Raw genomic sequence first — 23,565 nt, 5'->3', positions numbered from 1 at the left:
GGATTCATTCATTTATCTTCTGTAACCACTTTGTTCTCATCAGGGTTGAGAACTGGATCTTGTTTATGCACCAACTGGAACATCCAGAGAGTAGGTCTTTACAATCAGCCAATCTAGATAGAACAAATACATGAACTAGTTTTTCTGCATTTTGTAGTGACATTATATTTCTTATCGTAGCAATATTTCTGAGATGAAATAAGGCTATCTTAGTTATATTATCTACATGAGCTTCAAATGAAAGACTGGAGTCAATAATCACACGGAGGTCTTTTGCTGCTGCCCATGAAGAAACAGAAAGGTCATTCAGAGTTAATACATAATCCTAAAACTTGCTTCTAGCTGCATATGGTCTGAGTACAAGTACTTCTGTCTTGTCAGAATTAAGTAGAAGGAATTTAATAAGCATCAAGCATACCCTGGCGAAAAAAAAATTACTTTATTGTATTTAAAGTATATTCATATTTTCAATAGTATATTGAAAATGTACTTACACAAATTGTACTTTTTGTAAATATATAAAAAGTATACTAACTTCACGCTAACACTTTTAACACACTTTAAAATAATTATACTATATTACACTTTATAGAAATATATTATACTAAAATCTACTTTAAGTGAAAGTTATGTGTAATTTCTAAAGTGTACTAATTTTTAAGGTACTTATAATACAAAGTACTAATTAAGCATATATTAGTACATATAAAGTCATATCCTTAAAGTATACAAAATATACTTTAAGTTGTTCCACTTTAGCACATAAAAGTACACTAAATACACTTCAAGTTGCACTTTTCTACAATTTAATTACAATTAAAATATATTTAGTACAAAATTAGTTGTTCCAAAATAGCATGCCTCAAGTTAACTAATCATAAACACACTTGAAGTATATTGATGATTAGTGTGGCTTCAAGTACACAAAAGTATGCTAAATTTTAGTACACTTAGCACATTTATTTTTCACCAGGGTATATTTTACACATTCCTCAATTTTATTAAGTTAGTGTCTTTCATCTGGCTTTGCTGAACCATGCAACTGTGTGTCATCAGCATAACACTGGAAGCTAATACCATCCTATGAATTATATTACCCAGAGTTAACATACATAAAGAAAAAAGCAGCTGGCTAACTTTACCTTAGTATGCATAGAGAAGTCACCGTTTACATCTTCACAGTCATAACGATCAGTTAAATGTGACCTGAGCCAGAAGAGAGCCATTCATTTAACTTCAACATTTTCTCATCTATCAAGGAGAATGGAGTGATAAATGGTGTCAAAAGCTGCTCTAAGGTCAAGTCACACAATCAAGGAGACACAGTTCTGATCAGAGGCCAGTAGTTGGTGATGTTTCTATGTGATGAGGCCTAAATCCTGACCAACACATTTCATGAATGTGATTACTACATAGACATGAGCAGAAGTGCTGAGCTCCAGCCTTTTCTAGGATCTTGAAGATAAAGCAGTAGTTTGATATTGGCCTGTAGTTGGACAACTGAGAGGGATCAAGGTCAGGTTTTTTTGTTTGTTTGTTTTTTGTTTTTAATCAGGGGTTTAATAACTGATAGTTTAAAGGATTTAAGGACAGAGCTGATGCTCATGGAAGAACTGATTATTTTTCAAAGAGATTTAATTGCATCTGTTTGTATCTTTTTGAAGAAACATTTCGGAAAGAGATCAAGCACACAAGTTGAAGATTTTGATGAGGAAATTAGTGAAATTAGTTCAGTCTGTCAAAGGGGAATAAAACATTCTCATCACTGACCTGCTATTGGTATGTAATCTAGAGAGTCACTTATTAAATTGTCTGACTTGAAATTAATAGTATTAAAAAAAAAATTACATGTTGAAAGATTAAATATGCCCTACTAACCCTATTAGCTCTATTAAATAGGGCTAAATATGCCCAATTACTGGGGGAAGAAGGTGCTTTGTTATACACGTTTATGTGCTTATGGTCTAAACCATATGGTCTGAATCTTTTCTGCTGTAGTTCTGTCATTTTTAGTTGTCTCTCCTGTACAGTTTGAATGTGAAGGAAATTGATTACATGTAGTTTAGGGGGTTTTTTTGACAGAAAAAGCTAGCAAATATCTACACCATGCTCTCAGTTATGCTTTTTATCATTCATACTTCAAACGTATCGGCTGCTAACTCTAGATGTTAATTCAGATTAGTCATTTCCACCTAACTGATCTGTATATGTTGAGGCAGGTAGCAGAGAGAAGGGAGATTTGGAAGAGTTTGTATTCCCAAAAATAATTTTCAACCAATTGGGTTTTAGATTACATGAGAAGTGAAATGTTGCCCCTTAGAGTAACCTACATCCTTTGGAGCCACAAAGCTGGACACTACAGCAAGGTGTTGGCAGTTAAATATCTGTGTCAACCAAAACTTGTCTTTTCTATTTCACAATTCATCTCCAGTCTATGCTGTAATTTGTTAGAAATCAAAGTATGTAGCCTAGAGTTACCATATATAATATCATTTATTCAGCTCAAATACTGGAGAAAAACATTGAAGGATTTTTTTTTCCAAAATGGCCAGACAGGGCAAGTTGGGACAGTTCATGTTACAGTTTTTGTTTTTTCTTCATCTCATCTCATTATCTCTAGCTGCTTTATCCTGTTCTACAGGGTCGCAGGCAAGCTGGAGCCTATCCCAGCTGACTACGGGCAAAAGGCAGGGTACACCCTGGACAAGTCGCCAGGTCATTACAGGGCTGGCACATAGACACAGACAACCATTCACACCTACGGTCAATTTAGTCACCAGTTAACCTAACCTGCATGTCTTTGGACTGTGGGGGAAAACGGAGCACCCGGACGAACCCACACGGAGAGAACATGCAAACTCCACACAGAAAGGCCCTCGCCGGCCACGGGGCTCGAACCCGGAACTTCTTGCTGTGAGACGACAACGCTAACCACTACACCACCGTGCCACCCTGTTTTTTTTTTCTTGTGGTTTACAAATATAAAATAGTTTAAAACATGTTTTATTTTAAATATGGGTGTAAACCTGCATGAAGATTAAACTTATTTCATTCCTTCTTGAGAACAGAACTCTTTTGTTTTGTCAGGTAAGATTTTTCTATGGCTGTACCAGCACTGTGCGTTCATACACTTCATATGCTCAAGTTTTGATAATAAATAAAGATTAAACATGTAGGCCGAGGTATTTAATTTTTATTTCATGTCTCCCCACTTTGTCCCAAGTCTCCCAACATAATGTCCCATGTTTCCCCTCAATGTCTCATGTCTTCCTGCAAAAAATAATGACAGAAAAAGTGAAGCCTGGCCAGTATATGTGACAAGCTGAGAAACTAATGTTGTGGCAAGAGAGTATCGTAAATACTCTCTACTACAACATGAATATGACACTACCTGCAAAGAATTTCACACAATCAACAAAAGATGAAAAGTTGTCCCAAGTCTCCCCATTCTCTCCAAACAAGAATTAAGATAATATACCTGCTAGCAACAGGTTTCTTGTTGTTTCAGTCTTTTACTGACTGACACATAATATCTACTCAGCAGTGGCGGCTGGTAGTCTTTCAAACAGGGGAGGCTGGTCAGTTACGATATTTCCAGATTTTAAAAGAAAAAAGAAAAAACACATCAATTTTGCCCATACTCTTGCCTCTGATCTGGCTGATTGTTGGCAGGGTCAGAAACTGTGAAATAACAGGTTATTTTGGCCCATTAGCCTACTGTCCAATATACATGATGGTGGTGTTGGGGGAGGGGTATATTTTAACATTTTATATTTTAAAATTGTGGCATGTTGTTTAAAAATTGATCATTATTGAAAGCAGCTCTTTGTCAGGAACCTCAGCAGTAACAGCAGAGTGTTCTGGAATAGGCACATGCACTGACCTTGGGGAGCCAAACATAGAGCTGGGTGCCACACATTTCATTCAATGACACTTTCCCTATATTTTATTTATTTTGACTGAGAAATGTTTTATTGACAATTTTGATAACCCTTCACTTTTAATCCAGGTCTGTAGTGTGAAATATTCTTGGCTGTGTTTTTGTTTAAAAATGTTTTCCAAATTGTAGCTGGGTTTAATTCATATCCAGAAAAATATATATTCCAATATAATATACTCAGCATAAACATTTTAAATAGATTCTATATTTTTGGTCCATCCATGACATATTACTAAAGTAGCCTATTTACTGTTGTTGATGTGGGTCACTTGCTGTTAGCCAATTCACTTTCTCGTACCAGGAGAGCTGAAAGGAACGAGTATTATTCCCTACCTTTTTCACCAAGTCAATTTGAGGCGTTGGTCTACCCTGCTCTTTAATTTTAATTTTTTCCTCGAAAGGAAGACTGGCAAATGGCTTTGCCAAAATTAAATCAGCAATGCTTGGCATCCGTGCACAGCTTTCTTGCTAGCTGACTAGCCCCCTCAAGTTCAAGTTCAGTCACTCAAATAAACGAAATTTCTGGAACTAAGATAGCAAACTTGACAACACTATATTTACACTTTGTTTACAATGAAAATATATACAAACTAAAAAAGCTGGTAGAAATGGTATGTAATGAATGAAATCGAAATGTAAGCCGATCTCTTACAATACACCACAGCACTTGCGAATCCGCATGGGACTGAACTGAAATTCACCGCTGCCTGTCTATATTTGAAACGAGCTGTCAATCAAAGAAAATATCACCAGTCACCAGTCTCCTCACGGAAAGCTTTGCCATGTCCCTCCCACTGTGAGGCTGGGAGTCCCGTGGGCGGGCGTTTTCGCAGTATTTGTCCAATAACCATCTTGCATTTTGATATTGAAAAGCGCATAGCTCCCAAATGCCATTGAAGTCCACTGAGGCTGGGAGTCCGTGGGGCAGGAGTTTTCGCAGTATTTGTCCAATAATCGTCTTGCATTTTGAGACTGAAAAGTGCATAGCTCCCAAATGCCATTAAAGTCTACTGAGGCTGGGAGTCCGTGGGGCAGGCTTTTTCGCAGTATTTGTCCAATAATCGTCTTGCATTTTGATATTGAAAGCGCATAGCTCCCAAATGCCATTGAAGTCCTCTGAGGCTGGGCTGCATCGCACTGTCACGAGGGGGAAAAAACTCACGCACACATTAGGCGAACTGGGGAAAGTTATAACGGAATGATTTCACACTGTAGTTGGGTTGAGCACATATTTCTATGATTCTGGATCTGAAATAGCAATGTTATAAGGTCGGCTATAACATAAGCCTAGCACAATTCATCCTACATGACGTTCGTCATTTTTAGAGGAGGCTGAGCCTCCCTCGTTGTCTTAGAGCAATCACCCGTGCTACTCATTATGTGTCATGGCAGTCTGGACCTCAAAAGGAGCCAAAAAATATACTAACATGAAAGAAGTTGCCTGAAATGCTTTTATTGCACAGAAACAATGCAAGTATGAGTGATTCCCAAAAAAACATAAGTTTGAGTTTTTTCCATTAGTTTTTAAGTCAGGTCCCTTTTTGGGAGACCCACTCAAGGACTGCCCCAGGACCGGTGCAAAACAAAATAGCGGCTCCTATTAAAATCAGTGTAAAAGAACTTTCCTTGTTGAAAACAAAGACTTCTGACTGGCTAAAACATCTCATCTCATTATCTCTAGCCGCTTTATCCTGTTCTACAGGGTCGCAGACAAGCTGGAGCCTATCCCAGCTGACTACAGGCGAAAGGCAGGGTACACCCTGGACAAGTCGCCAGGTCATCACAGGGCTGACACATAGACACAGACAACCATTCACATTCACACCTACGGTCAATTTAGAGTCACCAGTTAACCTAACCTGCATGTCTTTGGACTGTGGGGGAAACCGGAGCACCTGGAGAAAACCCACGCGGACACAGGGAGAACATGCAAACTCCGCACAGAAAGGCGGAGTTTCGTGATACTTTTGTCTGGTGGTGTGCCGTGGGATTTTTCAAATGTAAAATATGTGCTGTGGCTCAAGAAAGGTTGGGAAACACTGGTGTAACCAAGCTGAAAAGCAGTAGGAAAAACTTAAAATAAAGCCTGTGTTGACACTATTTCCTGCCTGCCGCGCGATGGCACTGGACCCACTCCGCAGTTCCATCGGGGAGTCATGCAATGAACTGTTCCAGTACCACCCGATCGACGATTCCCTCTACGTCGCAGTTGTCAGCCCTCAGCCACCGCTGGCAGGCATCCCGGAGTTGCTGGCCAAACGAGAACAGCTGGCCGACCTCCTCTAGGCGTAGAGCGCGGAAGCGCTGGCGGTGTTGTTCAGAGGTGCACCCCACATGCTGGAGGATGGCCCGGCGCAGGTCTGCGTAGACCAGCAGCTGTCGGCGGGGAGCTGTAGCGCGGCCAGCTGCACCTCGCCCGTTAGCAGGGGGAGGAGGCGCGCTGCACGCTGTTCCACTGGCCAGCCCCAGGCCTCTGCTGCTTGCTCAATGAGCGCTAGGAAGGCCTCGGGGTCGTCGTGCGGGCTCATCTTCGTTCAGGTGAAGCGGGGAGGGCCCGCGGTGGTGGAGGTGATGGACCCCGATGACGCGAGCAGGTGCCGGAACGCCTGACGATCTTCCTGCTGCGCCAGCAACAGGGCCTCGAACTGTTGCACTTGCTCCTTTCGGAGGGCAACCAGCGCCTGGTGCTGGCTTTGTTGGGCTGTGGTGAGGGCGTGGATCAGGTCTGCGAAGGGGGAGGACTCCATGGGGCTGTTCTCCTCTGTGCTCCTGTCCCGGGTTTTGGCACCACTGTAGTATGTTGAGCAGGTGGGTGGAACACAGAAGTACGGCAGGCCAGAATTGATTTTGCAAAAGCTCTTTATTCAGCTTTTCAGCTTCCAATAATACTCCCAGTCACATAGACACGCTCACACACATCAGTTGCCTGGTAGGGGAGAGAGCTCTCTTCCTCTGCTGTCTCTCTCCTTATATAGGGCACGGTCCCTGGGGAAGACACACAAACACAGATTAACCAACATCAGGTGCAGTGATTCTGCCACTTACTGTACCTTCCCTGACTCCTCCCTCCGGTCACAGACCGACGCTTGACCAAGCCCCCGCTGTCACATACCCCCACCGCCCAACTTGGCCTGCAGCCGACTCCCCCCCCCCCGACGGGAGAAGAAGTCCGCCACGACCATCTGCGCCCCCGGCCTGTGGACCACCTTGAAATTAACAGGCTGGAGTGCCAGATACCAACGGGTGATCCGCGAATTGGCATCCTTCATGCGGTGGAGCCACTGGAGGGGCATGTGGTCTGAACAGAGAGTAAAAGGGCGTCCCAGGAGGTAGTAGTGGAGTAATAAATAAATAAATATATTACGTTCATTATGTCTTCTTCTTAAATCAAATCATTAGTTTTCTTTTGTTTCAGACATGTAAAAGTTTTTACCTTTACCTGACATGTTTCGACGGTGTAACTTGCGTCTTCATCAGAGGGTAACACCTCTGTAACATCAGCTGATTATAAAGGCACGTCACACACCAACATCCAGGTGACCCTCTGATGAAGATGGAAGTTACACCGTCGAAACATGTCAGGTAAAGGTAAAAACTTTTACATGTCTGAAACAAAAGAAAACTAATGATTTGGTAGTAGCGGAGGGCGAGGACCGCCTACTTGATCGCCAGGCAATCCTTTTCAATGGTGCTGTAGCGCCCCTCACGCACCGACAGCTTCCTACTTATGTACAGCACGGGGCGGTCCTCCCCCTCCACCTTCTGGGACAGAACGGCCCCCAGCCCTCTGTCCGTCTGCAACGTAAAGGGGAGAGAAAAGTCAGGGGAGTGGAACAGTGGCCCCCTGCACAGTGCAGCCTTGACCTCAGAGAAAGCCCGCTAGCATTGCTCCGTCCACTGGACCGGATCTGGTGCTCCCTTTTTAGTGAGATCAGTCAGCGGGCTGGTAACGTCCGAATAATTAGGTATAAACCTACAATAGTAGCGAGCCAGCCCCAGGAACTGTCTCACCCCCTTTTAGGTCTTGGGCCTTGGGCAGGCCGCAATTGCTGCTGTCTTATTAATTTGGGGACGCACCTGCCCATTGCCCAAGTGGAAGCCCAGATACCATACTTCCACCTGCCCAATCGCACACTTCTTCAGGTTAGCTGTGAGACCCGCCCGCCTCAGCAACCTAAGGATGGCCCTCAGGTGTTGTAGGTGCCGTGGCCAGTCATTACTATAAATAATAATGTCGTCGAGGTACGCAGCCGCATAGGTGGCATGGGGCGGAGGACCCTATCCATCAGCCGCTGATGGATCAAAATACAGCATCAAAAGCCAGGGAGAAAAAATGTGTTTTCAGGAGGGATTTGAAAATAGGCACTGAAGGGGCAAACCTTACATGTAAGGGAAGTTCATTCCACAGTTTAGGACCAATGACTGCAAAGGCACGATCCCCCCTACTCTTTAATCTTGAGGGAGGGATGGTTAACAGTAGTTGATCAGAAGACCTCAGTAATCTCGTGGATGTGTGCAGATGTAAGAGATCTGCTATGTAGGGTGGAGTCAGTCCTTTCAGAGATTTAAAAACAAATAACAGAATTTTAAAATTTATCCTAAAGTGCACAGGGAGCCAATGAAGAGACTTAAGAACAGGAGTGATGTGCTCTCGCTTGCATGTTCTGGTCAGGAACCGTGCCGCAGCGTTTTGAACTAGAAGCCTTGACAAAGATGAGCAGCTAAGACCAGCATAAAGTGCATTGCAATAAATCAAGGCGAGATGTAATAAAAGCATGTATGCCAGTCTCTAGATTACCAGGGGCTGCACGGTGGTGCAGTGGGTAGCACTGTTGCCTCACAATAAGAAGTTTTTGGGTTCAAACCTCATGGCTGAAGAGGGGCCTTTCTGCATGGAGTTGGCATGTTCTCCTTGTGTCGCTGTGGGTTTCCTCCAGGTGCTCTGGTTTCCCCACAGTCCAAAGACATGCAGTTAGGCTAAATGGCTACTCTAAACTGTCCATTCATCAAGCTTGGAGAGGGACGGGCTCCGCCAAGTTTAAATGCCCAAGAGACACCGATGATGGACTGTTAAATGTCATCAGTGGGGCCCGTACAGTCCTTATTGGCTATGAGAAGAGGAAGAAGATAGTCTAGGAAAGGAGGAACATGTGCAAAGGAAATGAATTAGTTGATCCAACTAAAATGTCAAAGCAACAAGTCTCAGTGTCCAGCTGCGATAAAGACTTATTTCTAAAAGCTGGGATCAGATTGTGCTATTTCAGTGTTCTTTTTAGATTATTACTTGTCACACTGTCACAATGCTTTGATTTCTTTATTTGCATGTCTATCTTATTTGTTTTGTGTTTTATGGAACAAGCTTTGACAGTGGGAGGGAATGCAGGTCCAGTCACATGGTCTTTTCATATTACCGAACTAATTGTCATGAAGGATGGGTTGTGATGCAGTGGTTAGCACTGTTGTCTCACAGGAAGAAAGTTCTGGGTTCAAAACTCCTGGCTGACTGGGGCCTCAATATGTGGAGTTTACATGTTTTCCCCATTCCTATGTGGGTTTTATTCTTTGGCCGCATTTTTTGTCATATGATTCACATATGTGACACAACGGAAAAAAGACTGACACAATGGAAAAAAAAATTATTGCTTGACAGGTTCACCTCAAAGGACAATGCTGGCAGGTATTATTATATTTATTCTTGTCTGGCGTGTACCTGCTCCAACATGGAGTACATTAGAGTTCGGAGGAACTTACTAATCTGAAATACCATCTAGATTTCACACCCAGTACACTTGAAGTATGTTATAGACAGAATAACAGACAGCACTTGTACTGGCTTGTTCTCTCACAAAAACCCAAAACTGATTTAAGCATTGGATGTTCTCCAAACCTGCCACGGTGAAGGCTTTTAGAATCATGAGTCTGGATTCAAATCTTGCCAGCAAAAAAAAAATCAATGACACTGCTTATTTTGGAGTAATATTGCACAAATCACTTTTATGGGGCGCTGTTTGTAAAGCATGTCCGTGCTGAAAATTTCAGCAACATTTTGTCACATTTAGCTTAAAACAGTGTTTTAAAAACGGTGTGAATTTTTCAGACTCCCCTTTTTGCACATTTATAACAATATTTGTCATCTTAGAGATATTTTAAATAGTTATATCTAAATGTTAAATGTTACAAATAAATGTTAAATGTTAAACCTAAATGTCAAAATATCTGTTAAATTTAAATATAAATATAAAAATTAAATCTAAATGTTAAAAGTAAATGTTAAATCTAAATCTAAATGTTAAATATAAATGTTAAATCTAAATATTAAATCTAAATGTTAAATCTAAATGTTTCTGCTGAAACTAAATATTTAGCTAATATGCAAATAATTTAATATGCATAATAACTAATGTGCAAATTCCAGATGACCACAACAACCAGCCACAAGGGGGCACACTATTACCGACTTTGACAAGAGTTCTTCTCTCTCTCTCCAGTCCGCTGGTCTGGAAACAGAATCTAGCAAGTCAACTGTTCGTGTGCACATGGACATGGTCAAGTGTGGTCGGTTGTCTTCGTGTGCACTGTTCCACGGTTATAATAACTGGCAAACATGTCGGACTCATTGGCAGAAAGCATCGGCAGAGCAGTTCTGGCGGCTATTCAAAACTTCTCTGCAGGGACGACAGCGACAGCAAACCCCACAGGGCTACCACAGGCCAGCTTGGTAAGTGTCTAGCTGCTACTGTGTATGTGTTTTCCAAATCAGGTGTCATTCTTAGTCACTGAATCACTCTGACCTCTTCAGAAAATCAGCAGTGGCCATAGGTGTGTGTTTTGTCATGTTGGAAAAAAAAAAACCCACAATGACCAAGGGCATGGAGTGATGGTGACATCTTTGCTATTCATTGAGAAATACATCTATGTATTCATGATCCCATCAATGAAAACAGCTCTCAAACACCAGCAGCACTCATGCAACCCCACAGAAGGGCGCAGTCCCTACCTTTCACTGTAAGCACCATGCATTTTTTCATATCCTTCATCTTTCCAATTCCATACAGTTTTTATGACATCAGTTCTAAAAAGATCGATTTTGGGCTCATCGCTCCAGATTATGAGTCCCAGTAACCTTCATTTTTGTCAGAATTGGACCTGGCAAACTCTAGGCAGTTTTTTTTTTTTTTTTTTTGTGACTGGGCTTTAGGAGAGGCTTCTTTAGTGGACGTCACGCACACACACCATTCCTTTTCAATGTGCGGTGTATTGTGTCATGGGAAATAATCACCCCAGTTTAGATTTCTACTTCCTTAGATAATTGCAGTGAACTTGCATACCGACTTTTCTTCAACCATTCTCATCAAAAGATGCTCCTGACGAGGTGTTTAAGTCTGTGGCCCACCTGGACGTCTCTGTGAGACCACTGCAGATCCATCTGTCCTAAAGTTTTGGACCAATTTACATAGTGTTTTGACTGATAAGTAAAGCTTTGATGGTCTCCTAATATCATTGACCTTTCTGGTGTAAAACGAATGATTTTCTTTCTCCGTTTGTTTTATCCTTTCTCTTCCATGTGGTGCCATTGCTTATAGCAAGAAATGGGAAGAGGTTTGCTCTATATAACAACTCTTTTATAGCCAATTGTCTGATGGAAAACTGTGTGATGACTCCTTAAACTCAACTTATACTGAATGCTTGTTCAATTATTAAAATGAATCTTTTCTCTGAAACTTTCATTGGGGTGTACTCATTTCTGCACCACCCTAATTTGCCTAAAACTGAAAAAATATGTAATACAGGTTGGCCATATTATGAACCTTACCTTTATGTTGTAAGTTCAACAGATATTGTACTAAACTTAGTCTCTGCATAATGTGGGAGATATACTGTATTTTGTGTTTATTGAAATATCGTTCACAATGTTACTTAACAAAACTTAATGCAGAGCACTATATATCATACGATAAGGCATTCCAGGAAACGTAATCCTTTACAAGTCATGAAGCTGAGCCCATCTAATGTGTATGGCCCACAAACAAAATTATAGTTTGCTTCTAGGAATATAATTGCCTTTTCATCAAAATACATATACAGTAATCCATTCAGTCAGCCAATCATGTTTCTTAAACATTAGTATTTATCTATCTTCCTCTGAGTCAACATTATTGTCCCTTTGCTTTCAGACAAAGAGCTGAGAGACACATTTGGGGACAGAACTCTAACAAAGGATGAGGAGGACTTCCTGAAGACTCTGAGCCCTGGTCACATCCTGGCGTTTGCTACAGGGAGCAGCAAAGTCCCAGCCATTGGTTTTCATCCATCTCCTAAATTAATATTCATTCATGATGACAACAAACATCTTCCCATTGCACACACTTGTGCGAATGAGCTACTCCTTTTTGTGAACACAAAAACAATGGCTGATGATGATGAATTCAACTACTACTTCCTCGTAGCACTAATGAATGGCTCTGTATTCAGTACCATTTAAACAAATGTCAGGCTCTTACCTTTTTATACTGGTACTCTGAAAACAGTTGTTAAATCTCAATATCAAACGTTTGTGATCTCACTTTTTTTTACTAAGTAGTGTTACTATGCATATTAAGGTACATGTTTCTTATAATACATTAAAATTTGTTACTCAGGGTAAAATTCAGGAAAAGAGTACTGCAATGTAGTTGTCCATCTTTTTTTCCACTTTATTGTAGCACTATTATTGCATTCTTCATTCTTCATCTCACTGTCAGCAATATGTAATGTATAAAATATACTTTTTTTTACGAAGTAGTGTTACTGTGCATATTACGGTACATGTTTCTTATAATACTTTAAAACTTGTTACTCAGGGTACACTTCAGGAAAAGAGTATTGCAATGTATCAATCTTTTTTCACTTTCTTGTAGCACTATTCTCGTGTTACATTCTTTATCATGCTACACATAAAAAACTCATTTAGTGGTTGTCCAGTTTGAGATCACACATTTACAAGTTTATCAAAAATAAACTGTTGGGCTCTCTGAAACAATGTTTTGCCACTGGTGTTGTCATTTTCAAGAGGGTTAATAGCAGCACTCAGTTCTTGCAAATCCCTGTCATTCAGTGGGGAAAATCCTCTTTGAGAGTTTGGAGGTGGGGAACAAAAAACTACCCCTGCTGCTGGAAGTTCTGTGTTTTGAAGATACTGCAAATCACTTTCCAGAGTAAAAAGCTGTACTGGTGTTCTATTTCCTTCAGATGACACTGAGTGATTGTTATACCCAGCTCTGAATTCATCTAAAGTGCGGTTGATTCTGGGTACATAGACATAATGGAGACAAAATAGGTCTGTTGCATTGTCTATGTCTAGGATACCCAGGGATTCCAGTTCATAAAAAAATGGGTGCATAAATCTGGCTGCAGTTTTTGTTCAAATCTTGGTTAAAACGCTCTATCTGCTGGTTGTGTACAGAGCTTCCTGTTAAGACAGAGCCTTCACCCCTGCTCGCATGCATGTCCTCCCAAATCTTAATGTTCTCTACTCCGTGATCAGTCCTGATGTGTAGTGGTCTGCCAAACTGTCCAACAGCTGCATGAAAGAGCTCTTTCACAGTTTCAGAACGGTTATTGTTGGAGCAGCGAAGAAATATCAACATCCTACTGTAGCCGTCTATGGCACCATGAACAACCAATTTCCACCTAATCAACTTATGATTTCCATCCACATGCCATATGAAATTTGGATGTGGGACAGAGTATACTCGGCGAGCTATTGCTGGTCTTCTCCTGGCCAGGACACCAATTGGGTCTATCCTTCGCAATGAATCTCTTAGACGGTGTCTTTGTACCACAATGTTTTTAGAGCGAAGATGCCCCATAAGCATTATTTCTCCAACATTTGGGTGTTCCGTTCTTATTTGTGACACTTCAAGATCCAGTTGTTGATCAGTGATGTTATTAAATTTTGAAGTCGGGATATTAAAGTCTTGCAGTAACTTGTAGAAAGTTGGCCTTGAGATTGAAAGAATAGATGCTGCTTCTGTGAAGGTTGTTCTTAGTGAAAGAACATTTTCAAGCTCCTCTTGGGAAATCTGATGTCTTCCTTGGAAGTCATTCTAGAACAAAGCAAAGAATAAGGTATTTGACATGGTTCTATAACAAAGAAGGACAAGGATGGTTTATTGTCACATGCATAGACATACAGTTGTGCTCATAAGTTTACATACCCTGGCAGAATCTATGATTCTTTGGCCATTTTTCAGAGAATATGAATGATAACACAAAAACATCTTTTCCACTCATGCTTAGTGGTTGGGTGAAGCCATTTATTGTCAAACAACTGTGTTTTCTCTTTTTAAATCATAATGACAACAGAAACTACCCAAATGACTCTGATCAAAAGTTCACATACCCTGGTGATTTTGGCCTGATAACATGCACAGAAGTTGACACAACTGGGTTTGAATGGCTGCTAAAGGTAACGTCCTCACCTGTGATCAGTTTGCTTGTAATCAGTGTGTGTGCATAAAAGCTGAGTGAGTTTCTGGGATCCAGACAGACTCTTGCATCTTTCATCCAGCCACTGACGGTTCTGGATTCTGAGTCATGGGGAAAGCAAAAGAATTGTCAACAGATCTACGGGAAAAGGTAGTTGAACTGTATAAAACAGGAAAGGGCTACAAAAAGATATCCAAGGAAGTGATAATGCCAGTCAGCAGTGTTCAAACTGTGATTAACAAATGGAAAATCAGGGGCTCTGTTAAAACCAAGCGAATGTCACAAAGTATCTCGCCTACAATACGCCAAACAGCACAGAGACAAGCCTCAAAACTTCTGGAACAAGGTAATTTGGAGTGATGAGACCAAAATTGAACTTTTTGGCCACAACCATAAACGTTTACATTTGGAGAGGTGTCAGCAAGGCCTATGATGAAAGGAACACCATTCCTACTGTAAAGCACGGAGGTGGATCGCTGATGTTTTGGGGATGTGTGAGCTACAAAGGCACAGGAAACTTGGTCAAAGTTGAAGGAAAGATGAATGCAGCACGTTATCAGCAAATACTGCAGGCAAATTTGCACTCATCAGCCCGGAACCTGCGCATGGGACGTACTTGGATGTTCCAACATGACAACGATCCAAAACACAAGGCCAAGTCGACCTGTCATTGGCTACAGCAGAACAAAGCGAAGGTTCTGGAGTGGCCAACTCAGTCTCCTGACCTCAATATCATTGAGCCACTCTGGGGAGATCTCAAGCGCGCAGTTCATGCAAGACAGCCCAGGAATTTACAGGAACTGGAGGCTTTTTGCCAAGAAGAATGGGCAGCTTTACCATCTGAGAAAATAAAGAGCCTCATCCACAACTACCACAAAAGACTTCAGGCAGTCATTGATGTTAGAGGGGGCAATACACGGTATTAAGAACTGGGGTATGTAAACTTTTGATCAGGGTCATTTGGATGTTTTTTGTTGTCATTGTGATTTAAAAATAGAAAACACAGTTGTTTATCAATAAATGGCTTCACCCAACCACTAACCATGAGTGGGGGAAAAAGTTGTTGTGTTATCATTCATATTCTCTGAAAAAAGGCCAAGAAAGCAAAAATTCTGCCAGGGTATGTAAACTTATGAGCACAACTGTAGTGGGTAGAGTAGGACATGCAGTGAAATTGGTTAAAAGGGTAATTGAAGGGGAAAATTTATAGACGGCAGCACTCCCACCATCTTTCTCTTAAAATTATACAATGACTCACAGATCATAGGCTTATTTAAGTAATGTTAAACAAAATAGAATGGACTATCAAGAGATGAGAGATACATGAGAAGTAAATCAAACCAATTTGAATATGAATATTAATAAGTACCGAGACACAGGTCATTGGGGCAAGGCCTGTTGCTGAAAGTATGGTAGCACCGGTGCTGGGGCCCTGGGGAATTTTAAAATATAAACAAAACATAAAAGACGTTAGCTTGTCACATGTTAGTGTTTTGTAAAATATCCCACCATGCAGAAAATGACACCACACAGATAAAAAAACCAGCAGCCAGCTAGGTTAGAAAGTATATTATACCGAGTGGTGTGATGTTGCAGTGGAGGTGGTGGGTGTGGCTGGCCCAGGTGTGTAACTGTCGCTGGTGGAAGCCTGAAGAGACATTAACAAAATATTAGGAACATTATCTTTCATGGGTTTATACACAAAGCAGTTAAAAACACGAGTATGTGTTTGGCAATGGACAAAAAAGCAAATATAGTTGGGGGCGTCGTGGCTCAGGTGGTTAAGGCGCCATACCATGAATGCGGGCGACCCGGGTTCGATTCCGGCCCGAGGTCATTTCCCGATCCCTTCCCGTCTCTCTCCCGCTCATTTCCTGTCTCTACACTGTCCTATCCAATAAAGGTGCAAAAAGCCCAAAAAAATATCTTAAAAAAAAAAAAAAAAAAAAAAAGCAAATATAGGAAAATCTAGGGGAAAAGAGACACTGTTCATGTTTGTAATGCCTCCTAGTACCTTCTTCATATTAAATTAAAAGTTGTTACCAGCGTGGCAGCCTATGCCCCATCCCCATTGCCTCGCAGGGCGGTGATACTGTAAGTAACCTGCATGCCTCGTAGCAGCAGTCACATTGTACAGCAATGGTCCCAAATTCTAGTCTGAATTGCCCAGGATGCACAAACAGTAAACCGAACGTTCTCCGGTCCCCAGAAAATGCGTCTGTTCATGTGTCAGGTTTTTGTCATTTCCAAACCAAGTGCCATGAAAACAATAGCTAACTTCGAAGTGCCTTATTCATATTACATTAAAGGTTACCAGCGTGGCTGCCTCTGCCCTATAGATTGTGTCATAATGCTCTGGTCCCCTAGCCTGGCTATCGCCAGACCATATCACATACTAGTCAAAGCAGTATGGGATTTCCCAGGCTACTGGCCCCATCTTTGCCGTGCACAACGGTGAGAAGTAGCCCAGTAGTACCACCAGTCAGTCACACTGAACAGCAATTCTAATCTGTATTGGTCTGGGTACACGAACAGTCCGAAGTAGAGCATGACATTTGTTGGGAATTCCCGCGGGTCACGTGAATCCCGTGGGATTCCCATGGGATGGGAATCAAAATTTTATTCATCCCGTGATTGGGATGGGACGGGAATAAAAATCAACGGGAGCAGACGGGAGCGGGAATGTCGTTTTTACAGCAGACGGGAGTGGGAACGTCGTTTTTACAGTCCTCTTTCAATGAACCAAAAACAGTCTAAAGAACTACACTTCCAACAATGCTTTGACTTCCGCTACCGGAACTTGCATGCTGTAAAGGCGGCACAAAATCAAATGAAGAACACGAGATGCAACCAAAGTCGGTCTCTGATGCAACGGAGAAAAAATGAAGAGTGACCTGCAAAGTAAGGTGAAAAACAAAGACACCTCAGTACAACTCGTAGGTACAAGGCGTACCTCCCTTCACCCAAAGAATGTTAATGCACTTCTGTTTCTTCACAGCAACATGTAATGGCATTAAGTAACAGTTTTTCACACATACACTTGCACACTGTATAATAAATACAGGGTGTTCCGAAAAAATGCATACACACTTTAAATCACTGTAATGTTGGTCTTTAATAAAATGTACATAATATTCAAAGTTTAATTTACAGACATCATTTTATTGTTTTGTCACCACCTATTCTCAAACTGATGTTTAAAGTTTGTTATGAGACCTGCAAGAGTCACTGAAGGTCAGTGCAGTAATTCCAAGAGAATTGTGATTACACGTACTCAGCAGTGCCTTGACCAGACTGAATGTCAGTTTTTGAGAATAAGTGATGACAAAATACTAAATTAAGGTCTGTACATTCTAAACACCTACTTTACAATGATTTAAAGGTCTGTACATAATGATATATATATATATATATATATATTTTTTTTTTTTTACTTTTGTTGTGGTTGCACCATTTGATGTTTTCAGGGGCAAAGTCAAATTCAGTTTTGTCAATTTCTTCGCATGCCCTGTTCATAAAAAGGAAGTTTCTCAGTTATCCTATGCGTAGACAGACATTAAAGGGCAGGACAACATATCAATAGTGATGGGCGCTTATTTTTTGTTTGTGACCTATCCTAGGTGTAACAACCAGTGTCTTAAAAATGGTTAAAAATCTATTTGAAATTGACTGAAAGAAATAAAAAAATACACATTTTGCAAACCTGATCAAAGTTAAGTGATGTGATTCTTTAGGTTCACACATGTTAGAATTCATTGGGCAAAAAGTTGTCACTTTGCACTTTTTTATTACACCAATCTAAGATTGGTACTTCAATGTTAATGCTTTAAGGGAACCAAATAAAAATGCTACATTTTTGCAACATGTTGGGATTAATTTAATTAAGATGGACATAAATAGATACGGTGTGACCAATGTACTGTGTTGGTTTAACTGGCCTCCATCTCAAACGACTACAGGTATTTACATTGCATTATTACATTACACTAAGCTGATGCTTTTTTTTTATCCAAAGCAACTTAGTTACTACAGGGTATTGATTACAACCTGGAGCAATGTGGGGTTAAGTGCTTTGCTCAAGGGCACTTAAGCCATGATAAGGGCAGGATTTGAACCAGCAACCCTCTGATCTAAAGACCAACTCCCTAGCCCACGGCTGCCTATTTTTGTTTGGATATGTAACCATGGATTACACCCATGATAAACTGATGAAACTGGATGAAAAACATCTAAATCTAAAAACAAAAACCATTAACCGTCTGAATGACTTAACTTATTTAAAAAAAAAAAACGGGAGTGGGATGGGAGTGGGAGTCATTTTGAGTGGGAGCGGGATGGGATTGGGAATCGTTCTACAGGAGTGGGACGGAATGGGATTTGTCTTTTTACTCCGCCACGGGATTGGGACGGGATGGGATTTTTTTCTCTGGGAGCGGGATGGGATGGGAGTGAAAATCCACTCCCGTGTCATGCTCTAGTCTGAGGGTTCCCCTGTCCCCAAAAAAAGCGTCTGTTTATGTGTAAGGTTTTTGTCATTTCTAAACCAAGCGCCGTGAAAATAATAGCTAATGTCGACTTGCAAATAGAGTGCGCCACCAGATAAGCAATTAACAGATGCTAAATACAGTACATGCACAGCACGCAATACTAAAACGTCTACAAACCACTATTCATATCTATATAACCACATAATGATATATTACCGTCATAGCAGAAGTTTGTCGGGCAAATGGGCGATTTAAGACCCTAAGGAGCACTCAAACTTTAGAGTTACGACCTAGCCGTGAATGTTTTATTTAACACGAGAAGGCTCTCTGTGTAATGTTAGCATGGCACCGTTATGATCAAACGACAACCTTGTGAACTTTTGTCTCCAATTACATAATTATTACACAGTTAATTCCAAGCCATGAGTAGCACCTAGCCTCCTTAGCTGCAACGCTAACGCAAATCTCTATTTTCTACCAGCTGCCGGTCGCTGGTTTAGTTTAGTTAGTCTTACAAGAATCATCCTGTGTGATTTGGAAAACACATACACAGTAGCAGCTAGACACTTACCAAGCTGGCCTGTGGTAGCCCTGTGGGGTTTGCTGTCGCTGTCGTCCCTGCAGAGAAGTTTTGAATAGCCACCAGAACTGCTCTGCTGATGCTTTCTGCCAATGAGTCCGACATGTTTGCCAGTTATTATAACCGTGGAACAGTGGACACGAAGACAACCGACCAGAGGCGTTGCCAGGATGTCATGCTTGGGTGGGCATTTGGTTTATTTGGGGGGGCAACAAATTACATTTCTTATTGTAATGTATGTGTATGTATGTGTGTATAAGTCCCCCATTTTTGTGATCAGACGTGTTTCCCATGATTAATAGCGCATTCAGATGGGTATGAGCAAATTAATAGGACAAAGATTTCCTAAATGATAGTTGCTGGTGATTGGTTGAAGCAAAGTGGATAAAATAACATAATGGTGGGAAATCTGCACTGCTTGGAAGAGGTTTTGTTTATTGCTCTTGTGACATTTGCTACTTTTTATCATCATTGTCCTCACCATCATCATCTGCTTGACCCCAGGGAGTTGGGTAGCCCCACTGGGCTCTGAATCTGCTACAAATCCAGTAATGCAATTTGAACTATAAGATGTTTTGATTGAACTAGGTTTTGATTCCAGTAATTATCACCTACTAATGCTTCCAATTTCACAAATGGCCATTTTTAGTTCTTTACAAGAACAAAAATCTTTTGAAACTCTATTTTGCGTAATAATTTGGAACAGTCCATTTTTAGTTTTTTTTAATTTAAAAAAATACAGTTAGCATTGGAAGGTTCGTTGAAAAACAGTTGATTTGTACACTGACGGCTGATGACTTGAAAATTAGGACGATTGTCATTTCTATTGACTCTTCAGGAAAATCAGTGAAAAAAGTCATTTGCATAATAATTTGAAATGTAGTGTAAGTTGAGATCCATACTCACACATAAACATTCAGAGGGTCAAACATGAAAAAAACAGACACATGAAAAAAAGGTTGGGCTTCATTATGCACCATATCTGCATCTAGTGATAAAAGGAAAGGACCTGTCATTACATGGACTTGTGTGATTAATAGAAGCAATGGAACATTTTTATATCAATATTTTTTCCCTTTTTTATGAATACAAACAGAACTTATAGGCTGCAATATAGGTGTATTAAAGAACTATACCTACTAGAGAACAAGAATAGTGGAAAATTGCTCTCAGTCTAGTTAGATAAGTGATCAGTTTCTAGTGTATAACCTGGAATATCTACAGTATTAGTCTGCGGTTAGATTTGGAAAATTCTAAAACAAATTCATTCATATCCAAATTCTTTGTTATTTGGTTTTCATGTGCCAGAATGACTAAATGTGTCTTCCTTGAATGCAGCATTGTTCTTCGGAGAGGTGTGAGAATGCGAGTCAGAGTAGAAGAAGAGCTTTCACATGCAGCTGATGACACACCAATGATGAGTGCGGTGACATACAGTTTATGCAGCATGGGGAAGGCCTCCTTGTACTGCTGGATGCATTTGCACACTTCAGAGAGGTTAGCATCTGTGCTTAGATTATTGACTAACAGTGTTTTTGCCACAGCAATTTCATTTTGTAAGCCCACATCATTAAGTTCCTGGCCTGCAAGCACTTGAAGTGGCTGTAGGAGAGAGGGGTCAAGAAAAGACACAGATTTGGGCAGGAGGAATGATGTCGCCTTCATTAAGTCAACATTTTTTTGACAGAACCTTGTCTCCATTTCCACAATAGCTCTGTCAAGAATGTTGTACATGGCCCTTTTAAATGCCTGATTAGGAGCACTTGCTAGGTTGTTGGAGTCACCATGCCCTATACTTGACAAAATAATGCTACCATCAAGCTGGGAGTTAACTGTCCGTCTCCTTTTAGGTGGATTAGGAGTGCTTCCACAGTGAGAGAAATGCTCCTCCCAGAAGGAGTCGCAACGTAACTCCTTCAGTGTACTCAGTGAGGCTGCCACCACCTCTCCTGCAGTGCATAAATCTACTGTTTGTGACTGGAGAATTGAATTGTCTGGCTTCAGCGCACCAAGCACACAAAGGAGAAATCTACCAGTGTCAAAGAAGTTCAGGCAGTTCAGCTGGGTCAGAAGACCACACGCTTCTGTACAGAGGTCAAAAGGAGCAGTGTTATCGTCTGCTACCTCAGACAGAAGCTGCCTGATGGCATCCTCATTGTCAACAATTGATTTTGTGACATCATGATGACTGGTCCATCGGATTTCAAGGAGTCTTTTCAGTGTGGGGGTGTCATATCTATGTACAACATAATGTCTGTGACAAAATGTGTTCATTGCACCAGACCAGTCAAAGAACTTCTTTGCTAGAGGCTCAGACTGCATTGCATGTACCACTGCCAGATGTAGTTGGTGATTGTAACAGTGGACATAAGGGATGTCTTTGCCAACTTTGCTCTGTAGCAAGGCCTGGACACCACCCCTCACTCCTGACATAACAGAAGCACCATCATAGCATTGGGAGACCAAATTATTTGCACTGTAACCCCGATCAGACAAATGTGAAAGGATTTGATTGCACATATATTCAGCATTAAGCTGGTCCAATTCAACTAAGCCAATTAAATGTTCCTCTGGAATGGAATTCCGGACAAATCGAATTATTATTGACAGGTTCTCAATGTTACAGCGGTCCCTGGTGCCATCACACTTGATGCTCATGCCAGGGGTGTCAGCCTCATCATATTTCCTTTTGATTTCTTTTAGAACCATTTTTGCCAGAGTTTCAATTATCTCGTTTTGGATGGTGTTAGACGTGTATTTAGCATTTTCAGGGATGCATTTTGCGATATCCTTCAGTTTTTGATCTTTGATGAGTGTATACTCGAACAGCCGGATTAAAAGCCCTTCCTCATTCTCAGCCCCGTGAGTGTGCCCCCGAAAAGCCAGTTCATTTACTGTGAGGAATTGTATGACTTCACCTACACTTTTCACATAGTATCTGTTCTTTTCAATCTGAGTTTGACCGAGAAGGTGAACGATACTTTCTCCTGTCTCTCCACGGCGTTGACACTCCTGCCAGGCGGACATCGCCCTAATGTGCACAAGGCTGGAAGCGTGCTTGTTAAAGCCACCATCTTTTTCCAGAGCCTTTTTCTAATTAGTGTACCCACGTTTGGTGATATGTTGTCCGAATTTAAACTAAATTTGTGACAGGCAAAGCAAAAGCTGGCATCTTGCAAGACTGAATATTCCAACCATGGCCGTGACTGAAACCAGCCTGCAATAAATGACTGGTAGGTTTGGCCAAAAAGGCATTTTGGATAAATTTTTAGAATGGGCTGAGATGGGCTATCCGTGTTTAAATCAAGGGGAACGGAAGACTGTATGCCTGTAACGTTTGTGCAGAGCAATGCATCTTTATCGATAATATCTGTTGTAGCAGAGGTGCTAGCGTCAACGGGAACAGAGACATGTACGATGTTAGCATCTGCCGACAAAGATGCAGCGCTTAGCACGGTGTTGAGGCAACTTTGGTTGAGGGCAGAGGTGCTGGGCTGAGAAACGTCCTCAGTATCGGAGGAAGTGCTGGGCACGGGGGGTGAGGGTGTCTGCTTTTTAATGAGAAACCTATGCATGACTATCAGAAGGGAAAGTAAGCAATGTATTACTGTTAACTATTAACTCGGAATCTACAGTACTGCCGTACACACTGACTTTGCTACTACCGCATGTGCGTAGAGCGAGCACGCACGCAGCTTTTTTATATATAGGGTGGGCAGGGCACCCCCCCCTCCCCTTCCCTTTTGAAATGGCCAATGAGAAAGCAGTAGAGTGCAAAATGGATTTAAAGGAGAACACAAGACGCCACCTCCGAGCAAAATCGCGCATATTGTGATGATATTCACAGGCGTTTTTTTATAGGATGGGCAACCAATTTATCAGGGTGGGTAAGGCTTATCTCAGGGTGGGCACTGCCCACCCCTGCCCCCCCCCCCCCCCCCCCCGTAGACACGCCCCCGCAACCGACCACACTTGACCATGTCCATGTGCACACGAACAGTTGAGTTGCTAGATTCTGTTTCCAGACCAGCGGACTGGAGAGAGAGAAGAACTCTTGGGTCAAAGTCGGTAATAGTGTGCCCCCTTGTGGC

General features: G+C 41.4%; 1 protein-coding gene across 3 annotated transcripts; it reads right to left on the bottom strand.

The window, feature by feature from the left end:
* Positions 1-12,632: 12,632 nt before the first annotated feature.
* LOC132885871 (uncharacterized) lies at positions 12,633-20,158 on the bottom strand. Of its 3 annotated transcripts, XM_060920393.1 has the most exons (4): positions 19,466-20,158; positions 15,984-16,055; positions 15,777-15,839; positions 12,633-14,025 (listed from the first exon to the last, which is right to left on the bottom strand). In XM_060920393.1, exons 1-4 carry the CDS (start codon positions 19,577-19,579, stop codon positions 13,300-13,302), a joined length of 975 nt encoding a protein of 324 aa, XP_060776376.1. In that variant the 5' UTR covers positions 19,580-20,158; the 3' UTR covers positions 12,633-13,299. The 3 variants fall into 3 exon arrangements, 2 of the variants coding, with proteins under 2 accessions (XP_060776376.1, XP_060776375.1); XM_060920392.1 differs by lacking the exon at positions 19,466-20,158 and having other exon boundaries at positions 15,984-16,786; XR_009654630.1 differs by lacking the exons at positions 12,633-14,025; positions 19,466-20,158 and adding an exon at positions 14,407-14,508 and having other exon boundaries at positions 15,984-16,786.
* Positions 20,159-23,565: the final 3,407 nt, after the last annotated feature.

This window comes from Neoarius graeffei, chromosome 5 (genome assembly GCF_027579695.1).
Source record: "Neoarius graeffei isolate fNeoGra1 chromosome 5, fNeoGra1.pri, whole genome shotgun sequence".
NCBI classification, from domain to species: Eukaryota; Metazoa; Chordata; class Actinopteri; order Siluriformes; family Ariidae; genus Neoarius; species Neoarius graeffei.
Note: the sequence above shows the minus strand (reverse complement) of the source record. Positions and strands in the feature narration are given on the sequence as shown.

Bases quoted from the DNA above. Each gene is read 5' to 3' on its own strand.
- LOC132885871 (XM_060920392.1), bottom strand. From the start codon at position 16,205: ATGGTATGGCGCCTTAACCACCTGAGCCACGACGCCCCCAACTATATT. The intron at 15,840-15,983 runs GTATAATATACT...AAAATTCCCCAG, and splicing joins CTGCAACATCACACCACTCG to GGCCCCAGCACCGGTGCTAC. The intron at 14,026-15,776 runs GTACTTATTAAT...GCTTTGTTCTAG, and splicing joins CCCCAATGACCTGTGTCTCG to AATGACTTCCAAGGAAGACA.